The 21,923-nt window shown below is 41.9% G+C and overlaps 1 protein-coding gene across 10 annotated transcripts in view; it reads right to left on the minus strand.

Annotated features, from left to right (window-relative positions):
• Positions 1-21,923, minus strand: part of ablim3 (actin binding LIM protein family, member 3) — a 61,493-nt gene that overhangs the window by 25,972 nt on the left and 13,598 nt on the right. For all 10 annotated transcript variants that reach the window (XM_079556218.1, XM_079556219.1, XM_079556217.1 and 7 more), the window contains exons 3-6: positions 9,558-9,741; positions 6,334-6,449; positions 3,669-3,795; positions 3,484-3,577 (exon numbers count right to left, since the gene is read on the minus strand). In XM_079556218.1, the coding sequence (XP_079412344.1) occupies positions 3,484-3,577; positions 3,669-3,795; positions 6,334-6,449; positions 9,558-9,741 (521 nt within the window). The remainder of the gene's footprint in view (positions 1-3,483; positions 3,578-3,668; positions 3,796-6,333; positions 6,450-9,557; positions 9,742-21,923) is intronic.

A 21,923-nucleotide genomic window follows, 5' to 3' on the forward strand; every position in this document is an offset into this window, starting at 1 on the left:
CCAAACAAATGTTCTTTGGTTGCATAACATCATACATTTTAAGAACTTTCTTCTTTCAGTTTGTTAAAAATCCTGACAGGTTTAGGACTGGCAATCATATCTTATGTTACCAGTCCAAACACTCTCAGAATAAAACCTATGTTATTTTAATTCAAACTGTTTTAAGCATTTTAAGGCATTTTTCACTAAAAGATTTATTTTTTGTGCTGGAATCATTGAAGAAGTATTCCTACAAATATAGCAACAGTGGGACTCTTGCTATCACAAGAAGAGGATCCCATTTCGAAGAGTTTGGATGGTATATGCATGAGATTTACTTTATTTTATCATTACTTGTTTGCACATTATCCTGTTATTCTTTAATTGCACACTTTCCTGACTATTTGCACCCACTGAGTGTTCTTGAGAGCTGATGTGACAAGTGAATTTCTTCATTGTGAGATCAATAAAGTTATAGCTAATCGTGTTAAGTTTGAGAATGATCTCAGCGTTTGCTGTCAGCATGTTGGTGCCAGATGCCACAGCTGAGCTTCAGAAGGGAGTGGGACTGCGAGTTACAAATGGTTTATAACTCACACTTACAAACATATTCTTCAACGCTGTTGGGACGACACAGTGCATCAAACTCTGTAAATAAGTGTTGATAACTGTGTTGAAACAGAGAAGATGGCACAGTGTGTTGTTTTGAGGCGGGTAAGACTGTACGCCACACATGAGCATCACTCAAAATAATAAGCATGCTCATCCTTGTGAAAGGAAGAGTCTTATCTTGTAGTAATTGTTCATATGACATTTGAATGCCAAGAATTACGTGCTCCATATTACTTTTCATCATTACATCTTATTGGAAGAGCAGCTCATGTGCTGTAAGCTCTGTGTGAACATGTCAATCACTCTTAAGGTCAAATCTGTCACTTGTTACATCTGAGTCTGACTGTTAAACACAATGAACAAGCCACTCGAACCTGGACCCCTGCATTTCCAAAGGGCGAGTGGCAACAAAAAAGACATACAGCACCACGGAGAGAGAGAGAGAGAGAGAGAGAGAGAGAGAGACTTGTAGATAAAGGCAGCCCTGAGTCTATAAATAGCCAAGAGAGTCTGACAGTCAAGAACAAAGCACTTTACACCAGCCGTTTTGACAAGCACAGGTCCCTGAGTGTTTCGTGTCTTACAAAGTTGTACAAAGTTTGCCATGTCTCCGCTCTTCCCCAAAGACATCCCGCATTATCCCAAAATGTTTAATTAGCATCTGTACTTTATAACTACAATTATTTTGTACCAACTGCCTCATTATCTCCCCTCTGCTACCCTCCTAAAATCTCCCCGGCTCAGCACCCTCCGCTGCTCTCTACCTTCATTACTTATTCCATGTCTTTTTTTAAGTCTTTAAAACCACGTGAGGCACACTTTTGGAAGAGTGCTCCCTCTCTCTCCTCTCGTCTCTCCTATCATTCCCATGGCACCCGTTCTCTAAAGCTTCTGATCTGCCTTCTGTGCAAAACTCCACATGTTGGCACCATCGAAATAACTCGTGTTGTAACATTAATGAAGACAAAATTAAGGAAAATATTGAATTAAGGCTTTGTGCATTTTATTTAATCATGACAGCTACCCATCCGCCCTCATAACAGGAAGCTGGCATGAAACATGCAAACTTTTGAAATTTATCAACACTCATAGACGGCTATGTGGAATTTTCTTCACAGTATTGTCTAAACCAGTGGTTCTCAACTGGTGGGTCGTGACCCAAAAGTGGGTCACGGAACTGTTTTGAGTGGGTTGCGAGCCGTTCACAGAAGACATTTATTTTAATGTTTATGTATAGAAAAAGTATAGAATCATGAGTCTGTTAAAATGACTGTTATAGGATTTTAGCACTTTGTGTGCTTTTTTTTTAAATCATTTTTGAGGAAAAGACTATATTTTACATAATAATTTAGTCGTATTTCTTAGTCGTCATCCCTGGGTGATTGTGGGTTCTAACGATGTCTTCCACATTTCACCCATCCTTCATGCTGCTGGGGCAACCTGTCAGGAGAGAGTGTAGCATAAGGCTACCCACCTCCTGATCTTGAAGAGAAGGGTATTTTATTTGTATATGGTATATGTATATGGTAATAGAAGGTAAAGAATACTTGATTGTCTATGAGTGGGAAAATGTGTAGCTCACATAGACATAATATTAATAGACTATGTCTCCTCACTTTTCCCCATTTTCCATAATAACCATGTTCGAGGGGAAAATCATGGAGATTTGTAGCCATACCGCCTTTGCTCTGCCCGATTCCGTCAGACCTTGGAAACTAAGCAGGGAAGGGCCTGGTCGGTACTTGGATGGGAGACCGTTTGGTAACACCAAGAAGCCTAGCGAATGTAGTGTGTGAGTGAGTGGTTGGTGGTGGTCGGAGGGGTCGATGGCGCAGACTGGTTGCCTCGCTTCCGTCAGTCTACCCCAGGGCAGCTGTGGCTACAATAATAGCTTACCACCACCAAGTATGGAGTGAATGAATACTGCAATGTAAAGTGTCCAGAAAAGCGCTATATAAAACTGATGCATTATTATTATTTTTATTATTTACAGACTCCTCCTACCCAGCTCTTACGGAGCATGTTCCTAATAAGGGCATAAGGGCGGGATCTTCACTGTAGACTTGGCCCTCATGTGACGTGTAGTGCGGTCGTAGCCGCGCCCGTGCCATTAGCTCTAATGCTAACGGCCTGTCTATCAAAGTCCGGCCTTCAATAGTATACGAGATTTCTAAAAATGTTCTTACAAAAACCCGCCTAGTCCTTGTAATTGTGCCTAGGCCTGTCACGTTAACAAATTTAAATTTTGATATATTGAGGCAGGAAAGTATCACGATAAACAATATTATTGACTCTAACGATACTAGATACTGTCAACTCTCAGGCATGAAAATGACATTACACCTTTGTGCTAAAAGTGCACCATCATACCCTAAAATACCACACAAGCTGCAATTAACAATGTAACTCAAATTGCTTCAGTTAGAAATCAAAGTTTTACACGAAAATATAGGTGGACAATGCTAATAAATGTACAGACGATAAATATCGAGCCCAAAAATGTAATGTTAATCTGCTATTTATTGAACGATAAGCTGATATAGTAATTATATACTATATACTATATATAGTAATTCATGACAGCTTTAGCCTAACCCAGCGTTATCACAGGAGGAATATCCAGAAAAAAGAAAAGAAAGAAGACTAGCTTGTTCTGCAACCAGCAGCCATTGGTAGCTCTTCACGGGACAATTCTTCACTCACTCGATACTCGATAGTGGTATGATATGTATGTAGCCACATCTGGAACCCCAGAGTCAGAAGTACCTATAGCTCGCTAGAGAATTCAACTATTGTGCCTTATTGTCACATTTCTCTATTAAGGCCAACAAACAGCAATCGCAAAGAAGCCCCTACAGTATGTCTGCAAACTGCGACGACTGATGCACTTACCTCCAGCACTCTCCCACTGATGTATCTGCTGCAAGTCTCGCATTTCACCCCGTACTGGGCGTGGTAGTCCGCTTCACAGTACGGCACTCCATCCCTGCAGAGCACAAGTGCACAGACCATATAAACAGGTTAACCCGCCCATTACCCTACACAAAACTCTTCATTGATTTTCTACCGAGACGTACTTGCTGATGTACTCTCCGGTGAGCACCATGTTGCAGGTTCGGCAGCGGAAGCAGCTGACGTGCCACTGTTTCTCCAGGGCCAGGAGCGACTGGCCCTGCTTGATCTCTGCTCCGCATCCCGCACAGTCTACAGAGGAACGAGAGGGATTTACACGAGAGACAGGAGAGGAAAGACATGGAGCACCTAAGTGAAGCAAATATCAATTAAAGCAAATCGATACAATACAAGAGGTCAGGATATTTACAGACAGCGGGTACCAGTCCAAATATAACAATAAACACAAAAGCGAGGCCTGCAGTAATGCTGCTTATCCCAAGACCGCATGACTCATTACACATGATCATACAAAGATCATGCACTGTGAACGGATCAGTATCGCAACAACCATACTCTCTATACTGTATTACGTTCTAGATTAGTTTAAAGGATAGATACAAGGTAAGGTAGGCAAGGTATATTTTATAGTCCCCATTAGGAAACTTCTGTCTTCCAGATTTGACCCAATCTGCAAAGCTGTTGGAACAACCTGGTCTGAGAAGCTGCAAGTCCAAATCTTGAGCTAGATTTGCTCAGGACTGACTAGCTTAGGTTTAGTCCATTGTCATGCACGTTTTACATTTCACTATGCGTCAAAGCAGAGCTGTGAGCGATAGACACTGCCTCGCTGTTAAAGCCACATTTTATCTGATGGTACATAATTGCAGGTCCCCTACTATTTCCCTCCTTTATGGAAACACATCATCTGTCACTCACAGGTGTGGACGTCTCTTTAAACAATGGGAACAGCGGCAGAAATCACATCTCGGGGCAGTGTGATAGATGGAGTATCATTTGTTAAACGCGGTACAGTCTCAGCTCCGAGCCCCAGAATAACTGCCCTCTACAGACCGCTCTATTCAGAGAAATAAAACCCTACAGCTCCCTGGGCACATGTTCATCACTTCTCATGAACAGGCGGGACATGAGAAGAGACACAGTGCACCCGCAAATTATAACCACATAGCTTTTAGTGCGTGTTCCTTTTGATCAAATAAACCTCATTTAAGGAGTACAGGCTGTGCTTCAAAAGATAGTAGAAGCACTGTGAGCTTGAGTCAAGAATCTGGCAAATCGCTGCATATCCTTGATAAAAAAACAACTCTCAGGCTTCCTAAAGCTCATGCTGGAAAAGGACCCAATCAATTTAAGAGGTTAAATTAATGATTCCAACAAAAGTGACATTTTTATGAATCTGATTGACTTGATTGAAACAAGCAGTTTCTTGGCTCAGTCATGGTGAAATCTGGGTTCATTTTCAAAAACAGACATTTGTCAAGTCTTGAATTTAATCAAGCAAAGCCAAGACGTCAACTCAAACTTCTTTATCGCAAAGGGCTTTTAAGGCAAAACTGGAATGATTCATGGTGAGTCATTTAAAATATAAAAAAACAGCAGCGGGGTCAGATCGTTGACAAAAGTCCTATCAATCACTGCTAAATGTCAGTCAGGATCTTTGCCGGCAGCAGAGTAAGGCAGACTACATTGCGGTTTTCTAGTGCAAGAAAAACAGTTTGTCTTTGCTGACAGAGGGGCGCAGAGGGTCCCTGGTGACAGTGCGCAAGGTCAAAAAGGTGAAACTAAGCCAAATGTCAAGCTAAAGGAGATGTGCCCTTTTCTACATTTAAACACAGTGAATGAAGCCATGCATTATCCGAAGCTCCTGCACTGCTTTACTTTGGTCAGAAAATCACTTTTCGCCCATTTGGAAACATGTGGTGCAAAAAACAAACTGTCATTTACTTTTTATAGTTTAAAAGTACAAAGGAAAACAGTATAAGGGGCAAGCAACATAAACTGTGTGCATACAGTGTTTTGTAAGGGGTTCAAGGTTCACAAAATCGACGGTTCTTAATAATGCAACACTTACTATAGCTAAAAATATATATTTTTTTTCCAATTGAGAAGACATTGAGCCAGTTCATGTATAAATTTAGATCAATGCCTTTACATGATCCAAGTCTAGTAACACAAAATTAAACATGTCAATTTTCAAAGCAGATAAAAAGGGGTACTCTATTGTGACGTCCCTCTCTCCTGGTGCAGCTGAATTGTTTGCCTTTTTCAGCGAACCACGTTGTTTTTCTGGATACTTTTGTACGTCTTTACCGTGTTTTTGTGGAGGTTTGGTGGATTTGTTTATTTTGAGAGTCCAAAATGGTCCTGAAGAAAGCAGCTTTTTGAAGGTAAACAAACTGCTAGCTTATCAGCTAAACCCATTTGAGATCTACAAACATCTTCTTCTGAGACACTGAACAGTGAAGAGGCACCAAGAGCCCCCCACACCTGCAGCACGGAGGAGGCGTCACAAGAGGAGCTACAGGAAACAACAAAAGGGACCAACGAGGAGATGGTGATAGACTGTGGAGGGAGCTGTGCAGGAGGAAGAGGAAGGACGAGGTGGAGCTGACCAGTGCAGGACACCACGCTCTGAGACGGGGACAAGCCCAGGAGGCGCGGTACTGATAGGAAGAGGATTGAAATGTAAGGACTGAAGAAGGCCAAACCACAGATGACACATCAGCGTGGCAGGTCTAAATGATTTGACAAACACTTGGTTAGCGGAACGAGCTACGTGTACGTGATGGACACATTACATCAGCGTCAGTGCAGAGAAGGGAAACTTACGACTGGGCCCGTGGATCTTGATGGGCTCGCTGGGTTTGGTGAGCCTAACGGAGCACTGTTGGCACACACAGTCCTTCCCGCGGAACGTCACTCTGTCTCCGATGGGAAAGGGCTTACTGTGGAGACATGAGAGCGAAACTAAATTAAAGTAATTAAAACTGACAATGTATGAACCACATTTTCCACAGTATATTCTAAACTCGTTCTCTGACTTCTGTATGTGCACATTGCCTTCTGTCATACACTCACATACACCAGCGCTCGCAGAGACATGATTAAAACAACAGCCAGGGCCGAAATCTTGCTGACAAACGTTTCCCGACGCGCTCCGTGAACCCGAGGATTCATATTTAAACAGTGAGGACGGGTTAATGGACGGGGACTACTTCTGTGATTAAAGAGTCCATAACGTATCGCTGCCAAAGACTTCTGAAAGAAAATCTGGCTGCGGCCCTGAGAAAGAACATTATTAGGCAGAGAGCGCAGCGTGCATACTGATGCTAACTTTTACTCTTGTCTGTCAGCTCAGCGTGCTCTGCTTCTGCCAGGGTTTTAAACTGCATTTTCTCTCAAGATTAGAACTACTTACTTTATGTCTCAACACAAAATAAATTGGAGTGGGGAGCTTTGTTTAGTTACTTAAGACAAAGCCATGCTATAATATTTGATCTAATAAGCATTAAAAGCTTTTTATTAGAAAAAATCTTCAGTGCTCTTGCATCTTTCTCAGGCATCACCTACTTGTCCCGAATAAAGATGTTGTTTTACTTTGTCAACAGTCACCCAAACAAGAGGTTTACAGTGCATGCTTTATTATGATAACCACGTGTACTTGTCGCATTGTCTTTTCCAGGTTGAGCATTACTGTAGGATCTTGTAATCACTGACATATTTACTATTCTTCCTGGGGTCCATTGTTATTTTAAAGCATTATCTATACAGCACACACCAACTGTACAGACATAATGTTCTGCAGTGTGGCTTTAAGAAGAAGCACAGAGAATAGAATCTATCTGTATGTTTGGGAAACAGCTTTGGGTAAATGATAGATAATAAGGGCTCTACATTGTAATAAGTTACCACAATCAATGTTACGTATAACACAACCACATGCTGTGAATACATACTGCATCTATCAAATCAAGCTGGCCAAGCCACACTCTGCGATGTTTGTCTCTCCTCACTAAGGGGAGACAGATTGATTCCTTTACAAGTGGGGAGGGTGTGAGAGTGAATGGTGAGTTAAAAGGCTTAGAGAAGGCTGTTTAAAAGACATGGAAGGCAACAATCCTTCCCCTCACCGCCGCAGCCCACAGACGGTGCCAAGGCCCAGAGGGAGTCTCCAGTCTCCAGCCGAGCTCCTCAGTCAGCACATAAAGAGAGCACTCCATCTATGAACGCGAATGTACGGGACAGGGAGGCACATGGGATCTACTTATGTATAGCAAAGACAATGGATGGGTAAACAGCAACAAGTTCAACATGTGCTACCAGCCGGGCCATGGGCTACAGATGGGAATCAGCACATCTAAAAGTTTAGACCGACAGTAAGAATCCTTAAATGAATAATGCTATACTACGTTTTGTGCTTGACCTTGTAGTAACCTGCTTGTCACTACTGGTGTCCCACTCTGCGTCATCGGCCATTCTCTGTGTTTTAAATAATTTAATCTGATTTCATATTTTATGCATTTTCGACAACTGGTCAGCCACGCAGCTATATTAAGCCTCAGTGTAGTGCCCATAGCTTTAGTCACCATCGAACTTTAGAGACCTCAGCAAAAAAGGGCAGTCTCATCAGCTTGAGGACAGACTCATCAGCTTGAAGACAGAGATCAATGATGGGGACGAGCAAAGAAAGTGATTTAGGGGAGACACTGATTTTTATTTATTTTTCAGGTTTTGAGACAGTTTAATCTCTTGTAAACTTTTCCACTGCATTTGGTGGAGGAGATCAGTGCTGCTTCACTCACAGGGCAATGGTTTTAGTGGATCTTCTCATTGCATACAATTGTCAGAGAACCTTCACATCTGTCTGATCATATCCTCTCATAGGGCTTTTCCACTAAGGTGCTGGTTCTGAGCTGGTTCTGGGCTGGTTCAGAGCTGGTGCTGGTGCCGGGTTGGTTCCGTACTGACTTGGTTTTCCACCAAAATGAGAGCTGTGTCTATTGCCATAGCAACGCTTTGGGAGAGAAAATATCCATATGGGCCCGATTTACACTTGACTTTATTTGTATGTGATAAATAAGTTCATATTCCACCAGAAAATGCTAAAAAAGAGTGGAAAAATTGTGTTTCCCAAAAGATTCTACTTTCCCCCTCAGCGATGCCACGCCCCCTTCTATGACGAGTTGCCGTCTGTATCTATTGGTTGTTTGTCGGAAGAGAAAGCCACACCCCCAGCTACTGACATCACTGGCGCTCATTTCTTGGTCCAGCTTTTAACTGGAACCAGCCCGGACCCAGCACCGGCACCAGCTTGGAGTTGAAAAGGGCTATCACCGAACAGGACTGGTGTTAAATATTGCAGAGCTAAATACATAAATAAGTATTGCAAGCTGAATAAAAATAGAAAATCCAGGGGTTTACCGGGAGAGTTTGGGATTTTTGAGAGAGAGCTTAACATGGGCTTGTGGAGGTCAGAGAAGCGATGGCCTAGTTTTAACTCAGTCGAACAGCGGGAAACTCCACTCCAGCCTCCTCTCGGAAACAAAGCTATGCAATCAGGTAACAGCGCAGTGAGTGGCATTGATGAACACGAGTGAGTCAGTCAGGCGCTTGTAATTTTATGATGGTGTAAAGTGAGGCGCCCGCAATGTAGTGCGTTTTTTTCCTCACAGATGATGTTGCGTCATTTTGTGCGGTGTTGCACGGTCATGGGGCAGAGAAATGACTCACAGCGGGTAAATAGAAAACAAGATATTCTTTCATTCAGCTCCACAGTTAATGTCCTGTTCTCAGTAGTCTTATTCTGATATGCTTTAAATGGGCACTTGTACTAATTAAATGATACGCTGTCTTACAGAGAACTGAAGGAGCTGAGATTGAATGCACTATAGAGAGAGTTATAAAGGCCCTAAGATATTTTCTCAGAGCTGAAAAACCTCTGGATACAATAGGTCAATCAATCAAACAGAGATGCCAAAATTAAATTGACCTCCATCAAACTCAACATTGTGTAAATGTGGAATCCTCTTGCTGTCCTGTGTTTGAGTGCGTACCTGCAGACACTACAGACGAAGCACTTGGGGTGGTAGGTGCGTCCGAGGGCAGACACCACCTCTCCACTGATGAAGGAGTCGCAGCGGTCACAGCGCGTCCCGTACAGACGCTGGTAGTCCGCCGTGCAGATGTACTCGCCCTTCTTCTGGAAGAACCCCGACCGCGCCAAGTCGCAGTTACACACTGTTGAGAGACGGGGGCAAGAGGTGAGGCACAGAATTACCAGCAGAATATAAAGCATACGGATTTGTGATTTGTAAGATTGGAAAGATATAAAGAGATAACAAAAATCAATCACTTATTCAGTCAGTTGACAGATTACTAGAGACAATGACTAACAACAACGTACCTCGCATTTATTTACATTATTTACATTCACAGCTGAGATTAAAAAGAGACAGAAACACTGAATCATTTGAATCGGCACAGTGGTACAGTGGTTAGCGCTCGTGCTTCATAGCTAGAAAGGTCCCGCTTGCATGTTCTCCCTGCGTAGGTTTCCTCCAGGTGTTCTGGTTTCCCCACCACTAAAACATGTACAATAGGCCAGAATGATTGTGGAGTGTGAGTGGTTGGTGTTGGTCAGAGGGGCTGAAAGCACAGACTGGTAGCCTCGCTTCTGTCTATCCCAAGGGCAGCTGTGGCTACACCAGGGTGCGAATGAAAAATGACTACAGTGTAGTGTTTTAAGAAACTTGGTAACTCAGGCTTGTAAAGCGCAATACAAGAGTGGGAAAAAAAATGGTGGAAAAGATGGAAAGTGGCGCCTTTATCATATACGACAAGTCACAAAGGAATCTTAACCTAAGTTTCTCTACCTCCTAGAACAGGAAGATATCGGTAGGAAGAAAATAATTAAACCTAAGCACGCTACAGGATTAATGGCCTTTTCAAGACCACCCCGGTCAGATCATCAGAAAGTTTTCTCCGTGGGTGGAGCTTGTTCACATAACCTGTGTGGGCTCATTTGCTTTTCGCTTAAGCTTAAAACACATCAGTAAAGCACTGTAACCTCTAAAGCACTTTGCACTATAACCTTGTATGAAAAGCGCTCTAAAAAAAAAAGTATCATTGATTGATTCATTGAAGTTGCTTCCAAAATTCTAATTTATCTGATATATGAGTTTTACACCTGTTCCACCGGCTGCAGTTGCTAATTATGAAGCAGATCGGTTTAAGTACCGTAACATACAGTGGAAAACAGGTTAATGTTAAAATGCCAGCTCAAAGACATTTACCATTTCTACTCTTTTGTTTTCTGAGAGCTTTGTGGTGAGGCCGTCTTCACACATGGCTGCTGAGAAAGATCTCCCGCTCTGTACGGTCGTGAGCAAATTTGTGCTGATGGGAATATAATGATATAATCAACGGAAAACTCATTTTGTGCAAAACAATGTGGAGACTGAGAAAAAACAACCAACCGCGAGTCGCCGGCATCAGACCAGGCTCATTAAATACCGATCTGCGTTTCCGAGTGTCTGATTGTGAGGTGTCTATTCAGCACTGGGACATGTGGGAGAGGGGTGTAACATTATAGAGGCGTTTTCACAGCTCACTGCCCCAGCGCTGTGGCTGCGGGGCTCTGGTTACTTCCTCCCTGTGTGGTTTACTAACAAGAGCAGTTGACAGTTTTTGTCTGGGCTGTGGAGCATGTTTTGACCCGACAGACAGGCCACTAATGACTTGAGGGTCAGATGTGAGGGAAAAGGAAGTTTAAAGGGACTATACGGAGCTTAACAATAGTAAAATTACGTATTTTCCTCCTCGTACATGTTCCAGCAATGCCCTAATGTGTAAAATGAGCCCAGACCTGTTCACCACAACTGTCTCTAAAATCCTGCACTGTCACTCAAAAAGGTGTGCCGTCATCCACGAGCTTAAAATAGAAGCTGCAGTTACACGTATGACCTGAGGTGGCAGTAGTGAGTATAAAATGACCAACTTGCATCTAGTTCCTTTAAGTTTAAAACACATTATTTTACATCTTGTAAAATAAGAAATAAAAAGCATGTATGGCCTGAGAAAAGTACCACATTAGGTCAAGCAGCGTGTTTTGAAAACGCATAGTTATTAGGACAGAGAAAATTTAGACAAATAAGGTCAATGTTCATACACAAATGTTGTTAAAGCTAGCCCGCTTTTACTGCAGTTTTGTCTTGTCTACATTTATTAATAAAATGTTTTAATCTTTTTCAGTGCAGACTCATTTAGGCACCTTTAATAAAAAAATATATTACTTTCAACCATCGGATAATGCAATTAACCTCTTTTGATTGTGTTTTAATAAACTGTGTCATCTTCACTTCATTTGTAATTTCATAATGAGCTGAAGTGAAGTCTCCACAGGTTCCATAATTACAGTTTTGTCAAAAACAGAACCAAACTGTCCCACATTTGGAACATTTAGTCTGAAGCCAATTCCCAGACAACTGAGACTGCACAACAGATGGAAACAGGATCCCCGCCATACGAACGGTGCGTTGGACAGTATCAGGTGAAAGTGGTGATGGTGAACAAAAGTCTATGGCGCCAGCGCAAAGACAAGGAAGATTTACAGCAGCTAAACATCTTTCTGTTTGTTGTAATATGAAGCATTTTTCACAAGTTAGCTCGGGGTTCTCATGATCTCTCATTTTCATTAACTACGTCCGTGCGTGTCATTTATGGCTAAACTGAAACATACATTTAGGGAACATATTGTTTCTTTTAAGGGGAGACACTACAGGCAAAACATTTTTTTTTAAGTTTTCAGGTTTTGGGCCAGATTGGTCTCTGAACATACAAGCTTTCACCTGGAAACAAAAAATATACCTAATCTTCGCAACAACATGTTTAAATATTGCACTGATTCAATGTTCCCCCATAGATTTACATGGGAAAATGCAATTTCAAGGGCCTTTTTCTCAAAACACATTTTCATCTCATTGTGGCGACACTATCTCCACGTCAGTAGCACCTATTTTCCAGCCTTGGACTGAACTATATTTTGAAGATCTTTTCAGAGGGATTTTTTAAATATTTAATTCTAAAACTAAACAAGATCTCCAAAATCCCCTTTGAAAAAAAGGTGTATCTCAATCCGTTATTCAGATTTCGTCGCCAAAAAGATGGGAATTTTTGGGCACTTTTAGGCATAAAACACCTTATTTCTATATAGAAACATAAACTGACAGAAAACTTGCAATATATTTTTTCTCACATTTATGCCGGTAATCTACAGCATAAGTTTCAAACTGATATCTGTAAATTTAAAAATGTTCCCTATTTACCTTCAGTGTCTCGCCTTAATTTTAGAAAAGAAAACTTTTTTACAGACCTATCCTGTGTACAAATGGCGAATTTCAAATGGTTTGACAGCTCTTTGATTGAAAAAAGTAGCCTATATGTTTATGGGGACAAATCATCTAAAATGGTTTGTTGTACCATTGACTAAACAAAAACATCTTTCATGGCGCCATTGATTTGTGAGGGTCCTGGCAAAAAATGGGCGATTTAATCCCCCAGACTGCCAGCGGACGGTGCTCCAAGAGCGGTCTTTGCTTATCAATATTAGTCTAGTCAACAAAAACTAACATTGGCACACACACGAAGACTGGTAGCACAGCTCACTCTCACTCACAGGCTGGCTGCACATAAACCCTTCAAAGGAGCTCATTTAATCTCAAGCTCTTTATGAGTGCGGCATATTGACTTAATAGTGTAATAAAAGATCAATGGGCCCTCGCTTAAAAACAAAACAATCTCAGCTCGCATACGTGGAGGAGAGGGCCGCATAAATCCGCACACTGATGGGACGTGGCAGTACTGTGAAAAGATATGAGTCTGGGATGGGACAGCGTGTATGGTGAGATATGAAGATGGGTCAGATTTATCAGCGGGACAGGACGTTGGCAGTGGAGCAAAGGGGGCTGGCAAAATGTCAAGCAATGATTCAGTGAAAGCGCCATGATGGATAGGTCGGGTCGGGTATGGGTAAAATATAGTATGTCCCTGCATGTGCCAACCGCGTTTCCACAACCACAGAACAATGGTCAGGGTCTGCTTTTGACCGAAAATCACATGCTGTCGATGCCTGCACGGAAAACAGGAGCAGGAGATGGAGCGGCTGCACATTTAATAAGCATTTGACCATGGAAAAATGTGCCGCTATGACAATTTAAATATGGATTCACGTTCGCCCACAGGGTATATCACATTTCTACATTCTGCGGCTCTTTGTTTGCCCAAAGCGGCTGTTCAATTTGCAACTCAGATTGATTTTCACATAACTGGATTCAGCTCAATTAGCCTAATGCACTTCATTAGCATAGAGACGCCTCGACCAATCGCAGCTGCGTTCCTGCCGGAGCTCACCGCAGACTGGTCGGTGCAGACGGTCTGGTTCGCCTGTTTTGGCCAATCGCGTTGTTTACCTCTGACCGGCTGATTGGCTCGAGTCGCCTCAAACACCACCCCTTCACTTAGTTGCCATAGGCGATGTAAACCTTCCACGGTTTCCATAGAGACAATCCAGACACAATAATGTGTTGGAGCTGCTGGCATTTTAACTTTTCTCATTTGACTGATAGAGAAAACACATCAGTCATCCCAAAACAGACGGTCTCCTATTCATTTTAAACCTATAAAGCAAGAGACCTAAGAAATCTCACTTTCTAGACGTCTTGGAGCTTAATTCCTTTTGTCAGCAAACCCCATATTCTCCATATAAAGTCTGTCATTTCAGATGAAACCATGAAGGGACTTTAAAGTGTGCCACCACATGACCACACGGTGCAGCTGCCACCACTATCCAGGGCTGGAGTGTGGTGTCTCAACTGCAGAGACGTGGCTTTGCTTGGCACACAGACGAAAGGCTCTGGCTACAGCCACACAACCAACACCACACTACCAGTCGCCCAGAGAAACCACCAGCACCAGCCTGGTCTGTTCCGCTGCTCTAATAAAGGCCATAAGGCATGGTAATACATGCTTGAGGAAGAAATACTCATGGGAATGTGCACTTTGCTAAAATGCCGTTAGAAGTAAACAAATGCATAAAAAAAAAAAGTTATTTAAATGTTGCCCTTTTCACAAAACCAATATAATCATCTTTTCGAAACTTTGCAACATCAAAGGCTCGATTTCAGTCATAATCCTCCAAGTGCACTAATGAGAGAGCAAACTCTAACTTTTCACTCTCTCTTCCTCATGAGTTTTTTTGGCAGGAAGTTCACATCCACAGAACATAAGTCTGCTGATTAGAGGCCAGTGACGGCTGCTGTTTGCAGCTGTGGTCATTACAACAGCACTGATTAGGCAGCCACAGGGGGTCCGGATGATTGGGCATTTATCTCACGCCAACAGACGCAATTAAAATTCTCAGCTCAAAGTCGGCCCAGGCCGGAACCCCAAAAATAGTGCTGCCGGGCCCGGCCACCTCTTCTCTCTCTCTCAGTGTGGAAACCTGACTCTTCCTGGACCTCATTATGCTGCTGTTCAGACCTCATAATGCACTATTAAGCAAAGTGCCGTGTACTGTGTGTCAAATAGCTTGCTGTGTAATTGTTTTTAGTGCTGTTGTCAACATTATTGTAATTCCAACTGCTATGACTAAGAGTAGGGCTGGGCAATATATCAATATTTAAGATATATTGATATATTTTTAAATGAGATATGGAATTAGACGATCACATATATCGATATAGTTAAAATTTGTGCCGAACAGAGCTAAATGCTGCCCTCAGAAAAAGATTGACCTATTTTATTTTATAGGCTATTCCTATTTAAGATATATTTTTATTTAAATGTGCACCTTACAGAGCTTTGTTAGACAGTGTTTATGTTTACATTTTATTGTGAGTTTTCAATAAAACTACTCGTATTTGACCTTGACTTGACATTTCATTTCACAGCTCTCACTTGGCGGAAAAAATATCGGAATATATATCGTATATCGAAATTCAACCTAAATATATCGGGATATGACTTTTGCTTCATATCCCTCAGCCCTAGCAAAGAGCATGTCAAATTAGACAAGAACTGAGCGTAACATGTCATGTTGGACAGACTGACAAAACATAAAAAAGTATATATTTTTTTTTAATGTCAGGATTACTCAAATATCCCTTTTTTTATTTGATTGAGGAGCTTGTGACTTAATGCGTATTCTTGCTTTCATGCAAATCCCTGGAAAGAAAATCCCTTGAAAATCCCATTGAGCTCGTTTACATTCATAATCAAAATTAAAGCCACATTGCCGGACATTCCAGGCTGTAGTGTTGCCTATAAGAAAAGCGTCTCTGAACAACCCTTGACTTGCGAGAACAAAGTGCTCCTGTAAAGTTTACCCTCACATCTGTGCCACTGGTAGGTGGCTGTGGTTCAGTCAGCCCTCCCCCTGTCCCCCGGATCTGCACTGGGTGACAGGAGGAGAGACTTCAAGGGTAAATAATGTGTTTTTTCAAGTTGTGCCAAAATCCGAGGGAGAGAGAGGAGGCTGTGAGACGAACAGGAAGACCGAATCCAAGTGTGAATCCAAGAAAAGAAGCAAAAAAACAAAAAAAAAGGGGGACAGAGAAGGGGACAGAGGGAGGAACAGAGACTGGAGTCAAAAACCTAATCGGCAAAAGCTATTCTGTCTGTTGCATTAATACTGAGGCGGTCATTAGAAATAGTACACTTATTTACATTATATTCATTTTTTGAGGTACTTTCTTACTTGAGAAGTCACTCCAGTAACATTTTGATTGAGTAATATGTTTGTGCGGGCTCTCAATCCTTCCTGAAGTATTGATTGTAGCTACACACCACTACGATTTGACTGAGCATCTTTCATTTGTCTTGAAGTAATATTCAACCGGCAGTATCAGTACTTTTATTCAAGTAATGAAATCAAGTACTTTGACCAACACTGCAAGCCCAGTGGCACCGTTCATAGAGTCAAAAGAGCCAAAACAATACACAATTACTAAATGGGAATTCAATGCAATATGACTATATCTAGATTTTTGGTGGTACAGAAGTGTGCGGCTTTAGGCTAAAAGCAGAGAGACGTCATGCACAGCAGTGACATCGTCCTCTCAGCTCCGGGCAGGACGAGTGGTGGGGACAGATGGTCGCCCAGTGGAGTGTCTCCGACCACAGACCAGTCCTGCTGCTCGGGCCCGCAGCTCTTAACCCTCTGCGCTGTGTGGAGGAGAGGCACGCATGACTTCACAGCAAATTTCACCTCATGTTGGGGTTATATGGGGCTTAATCAGATTGGAAATTGCAACAAATTATAACAAGATGATCATAATGGCTCAACAATGGGTTTCATGATAATCTAGACTAAATCTAAGATGGAAAAAGGTTATTATGGGTACTTCAGTTGCATGTCAAACCTCCTTTTCTCTCTAGTCAGAAAAATGTCATTAAAATATGAGCCGCTCTGGAACATTTTGTGGTAGGAGGTTATATAGCCACAGCTGCCTTTGGGGTATATTGGCAGAATCACAGCAGCAAAAATCTGCGGCGATGGACCTTCTAAACCACACCAACCACTCACTCACACTCATGCAGTATCCAGCAGTTACAAATACCACTGCTAAATCAGACGTGTACCAACAACTATGAACCAGGACAACTTTTTGGAGCTTTTAACCATGTTGTAATGCTATTTCCTCAAAAAGCAGTGTTTTTTGGTTTCATTCACCCATGTCTGTGCAATCCCGCTGAATCCGGCTCTCTGTTCAGCTGCTCCGCCCTCTCTAAAGGACTGGCTTGTGCCCTTGTTACGCATTTTATGTATGATTGTAAAACCAGGAAGTGCCCGACATCTGTGATGTAACGGCTTACGGTCTGATTTTAATTTATAAAAGCTTTTTTATTATTTCTGTTGTAAGAAAGAAAGAAAAAAGGAAGTGCCTGATGTGTCCGCACTGCCTCTGCATAGTAAACAAACAAACCCCCTGAGCATCTGAACAAAGTCATTTTTGCCCCGAAGTTGTGAAGAAGAGGCTCCTTTCTAACTGGACACCACCCGTTATTTTTTTCTTACCTAACGAAAATGTTTCGGCGAAAATGTGCGTTTAGTGCAGGACTTTATTCAACTTAAAGAGGAGTCCACTCGTCATGAAGTTGGAATTTCTCTCTTTTCACCGGTGGATGCTTGGCTTGGCCAGAACCAAAGTGGATTAACTCTCATAACTTGCGCCATTCCCACAATAAAAACACCCGATGGAGAGGCCAGATCAGTAAGTAGATCAAAATGCATGTTAGCGTGTGTGTTAGTCGTTTATGAAGCTATGTTGCAAATGTTAACTCCTTTTAACTGCATTGTGAAGTAACTTCACTTATTGCTGCGATATTTATATTCCTACTACTGCTATTGTTGCATGGGCGACATCAACTCGGAGAGAGGGGGCGGAGTTAACTGAATCCAAGCGTCTTGTCTTCCTGGTTGGAAAAATACCCCCAGAAAATACTTATATTTCTCACAAAAATGAGTACTCCATAGTGGTAGAGGTACAATATATCATATAAATGCCCATAGTTTACTTTTGAAATGCTCCATAGTATGCAAAGCAGGTAAAAGAGCACACTCTCTTCCCAAAAGAAGAGAATTAAACAGAGATCTCACCAGTGACGGTCCTTGTAAGTAACCTCTGTGACTGTAGCTTTGTTCTGTTCTATGTACTGTGTCTGTATTTCTCTTCTGTCAGTTAAAGCTTGTTCACCTGCCTTGGGACAATGGCTGTAATTTAGCGATTATGCTAATTTTACATTTACATTGAGGCTTTCTGCTGACATGTTGGTTAATGTGCACTGTCCAAATTCAAATAAATAAATGAACAAATGAAAATAAATAAAACAAAAAGAGACTAAACATCTTCATCCTCTGTAGGCAAATTACAGATAGTATCATTTCTTATACAATACCATGATGATTTCTGATACAAATCTTTCTAATTGTAAGGGCTTGCGGTGTAACTATGGCCTGTGTGGCTGAATCATATTAAGTCCATCCTTAGTCCAGTAGCTTGTTAACTCATCCTTAGCTTTTATGAACCACTTCATCGTCTCCTCTCATTCTCTTACTCAGTCTGTTGAAGTACCTTAAAGACATAACACAGCAGCTGAGTGTGTAAAATTCCTACGGGACAGCGACGCTCCCCAGTGAGTTTGAGCCGTAATCCCTGTCATCCATCCCTGATCCGCGCAGTCGTCATGGGAACAGCGTCGCCGCCTGCCCCAAACTCCCATCCCTCTCTCTTCCGGATTCTCTCCCTAGCAACCAGACAGCGCTGTGGTGATTGGACCGGCGTGCCCGTCGTTACTATAGCTACGGGAAGCTCCCATTCCCCCGACTGTAACCCCCTCCATCTTTTACTAAAATATTTCTTTTCATTGTCTTGTCTTTGTTTAACTTAATTTTACCGATTTGTTTTTGGCAGTAACAAAGTTCGAGGTATAGAGTGACAGCAACGATCGGGTGATGATAATTCACTATTTTTAGGTTCCAGATGTGAACTTTTTATTATTATTTTTATTTTTTCATTAGAATCTGTGACGTTACTGGAAGAGAGTGCAAGAATATTTGGCAAAAATGTGAATGTGTGGAGTTTAATAAATGGCGCCTGGCTGTGTCGTGTATGTTAGAGAGCTATGGGCAATATATATATGGAAGTTGAATGATGAAGACCTCATTCTCAGGTTTCAGGCCATGTCCAGCTGACTGAAGAAAACCTTCATCCACCAGCTGTCGGGAAACTAAATTCTTCTTTCCTCCCTCTGCTTCACCTGCGTTCAAAAACCGTGGCAATGATTTTGATTATTTATATTTGATCTATAGGCTGAATTTCAGAAGTTTCTCCTGCTTAATCTTCCTCACCCATGGACATAGAGAGCAATGTGACGTTTCAAAGCTCCACATTTCCTCCGTTTGATAATATGCAGAAAATGGTATAGTGGGCTATATTGACTGAATAGCAGGCTGCAGTGGGATTACTCTTGTCAGTTTACGTCTACAGTTCATATTGAGGAAACATTATTTCCATTTTCCATTTTCCCAGTGTGATTTATGACTTTCTCATCTGCGAGTGTCTGCGCTTGTGCCTTGCTGTTTCCCTTGGATTCGAAAAGTGCCAATTAAACTTGGACGGCAGATAAATGTGGTCACTATGTCATTAGGCCAGTATGCAGCAGTCAGCCCGATACTGCCGGTAATATTACTCCATATCTATCCATGCAGCCCGCAAGAGGAGTGCTATGGCTTTCACAATATGAGCGTGTACATCTCTGATTTCCCCCTGCGTTAGTTTTAGCCGCTTCTGGCTTCTGTGTGTGTGTCTTTTTCCTCTTGGCCGATGGCTATGGCTTTTCTCTATGGTATAATCAGCTGCTGTTCGCTGGGTTCAAATTACAGGTTAAATACACAGTGATTACTGTTGTGCACCTTTCAATGACAAACGCGAGGTAATGCGGCTGCCAGTAAAAGTTATGTGGCTTGTAAAACACATTTTACAGCCGTCTCAGAAGAACCTTGAAAATGAAAGAAATCAGCTGAACAGACACCAGTCAAAAAGAAGAGGAGATGGCGATGGAGAAGTGAGTCACACACTTAGAACACAGGCACTGAGGTGGATCCCACAAGGCGAGAGGCAAAGAGGACAACCATACAACACCTGTAGCTTAAATCTTTAAATGGCCTTGGGAGAAATGACAACTTAAAAGCACAAACTCACAAACACTGTCCAAGACAAGACCCGAGAGCAGATTGTTGATGGCTGTGCCCTGAAAAGAGCGAAAAGCTGGGATTTAAGAACTCCAGCTATTTTGTAAACACAGTGTCTTTTAGCAGGGCACCTCAGTTTGATCTAGTAGATAATGTTAAGTCACAAGAGATAACAATATCAATATGCTGCTGACTAAGTAAATATGAGTGGGCCTTGAGCAATGCGTTGTAGTTACCATTTGCTCAGGACAGATTTTTACCCAAGAAAAACAAAATGGAAAATGGTCTCAACTTCTATACGTAGCGCATACGTCCAAAGCGCTTTACATGAAGGAACCACTCACCCATTCACATTCTCATTCATACACCAATGGACGCAACGCCAGTGTACACCCGCAGGAGCTGGGATTGGAACCACTGACCTCCCAATCCTGAGACGAACCGCTTTACCACTGTGTGTGAAACGTGTGTATATAACACAACATACATTTGTACACCGTAAACTTTGAAAATCACAGAATATAAAGCAGTTTGTACAGAAAAAGGATATCAGGCCAATGAGACAAGCTCATACAGTAAGAAGACTGGCCAGTATAAGAGTGACACAGGATGAATAAATATCTAGTATTGTTGTAATTGAAACATTTTCAGCAAATGTGTCTAAGCCCTTATTGAGCAGAAACACTTCAAAGATGAAGGTCAGTGCCAGCTCTGATTCAAGGAAAAATCTTCAGCAGAAAAAATAAATCGAATGCCCCAACACTGCGAGAAATGTCTAACAGAAAAAGCCATCAGCTCCTGACAAAAGAGAAGTTCGCACAAATCGCAAAATACAATTTAGCTATAAGTGTCAAAATCTTGCACCCCAACGCACCAATGTCACCCTGTCCCCGAGATGAGAAATTGATTTCATGCTCGAGTAACTGAACGAAAACTGAAGAAAAAATAAAAACAAAACAGAGAGCGGCGGTAGGAATTGGAAAAATAAGTTAACTGAATGTCATGGTCTGGAAAAAAGACCCTGATAAACTGATTTTGTCATAAATTTAGCAAATACACGCTTTTAAAGCAGTTAGTAATGCATTGGTACCTCATTCATTCATTTATTACTATTCTTTGTTAACCCTTTTCACCTGAATGAATGCTATGTTAAGAATGTGCACCAGACTGGATAGGGTTCGGCATGAGTCAAGAATGGCTAAGGTTAGGAAAAGGGCTGTTGCATTATGGGTCTGTACATAAATCGCTATTAAAGTGCTTGTAAGTGATTATCAAATGATCTGTAAAGCTCTGTCACTGTTACAGTAATGAATGAATTTACCAGTGTAAAAGTTAGTGTAAAATGACAAAAAGCACTTTTATTAAACTATTAAGCAAGCATTTAAGTACATATGCACTGCTATAATAGAATGCGGTGCTATTATACTATAACCCGATGAAAACATGTGAGCCTAAACAAAAACAGCTCAGTATAGAGTATGAAGTTCAAATGAACATGCAACATGTTTTGTGTTTGAGGGTCTCACACAGGGAACAATGCGAGCTTTAGAAAACTGCTGGCTGTGCACAGGCCCATACAGGACCACATAATATGGGCAGGGATGTGGCAGAATCTGGACACACAATAGGCGCCCAATGGCCTGGTGGGATGTATAGGTTTAGGGAGAGCTCT

The sequence above is a fragment of the Gobius niger genome (assembly GCF_951799975.1).
Source record: "Gobius niger genome assembly, chromosome: 5".
Taxonomy (NCBI): domain Eukaryota; kingdom Metazoa; phylum Chordata; class Actinopteri; order Gobiiformes; family Gobiidae; genus Gobius; species Gobius niger.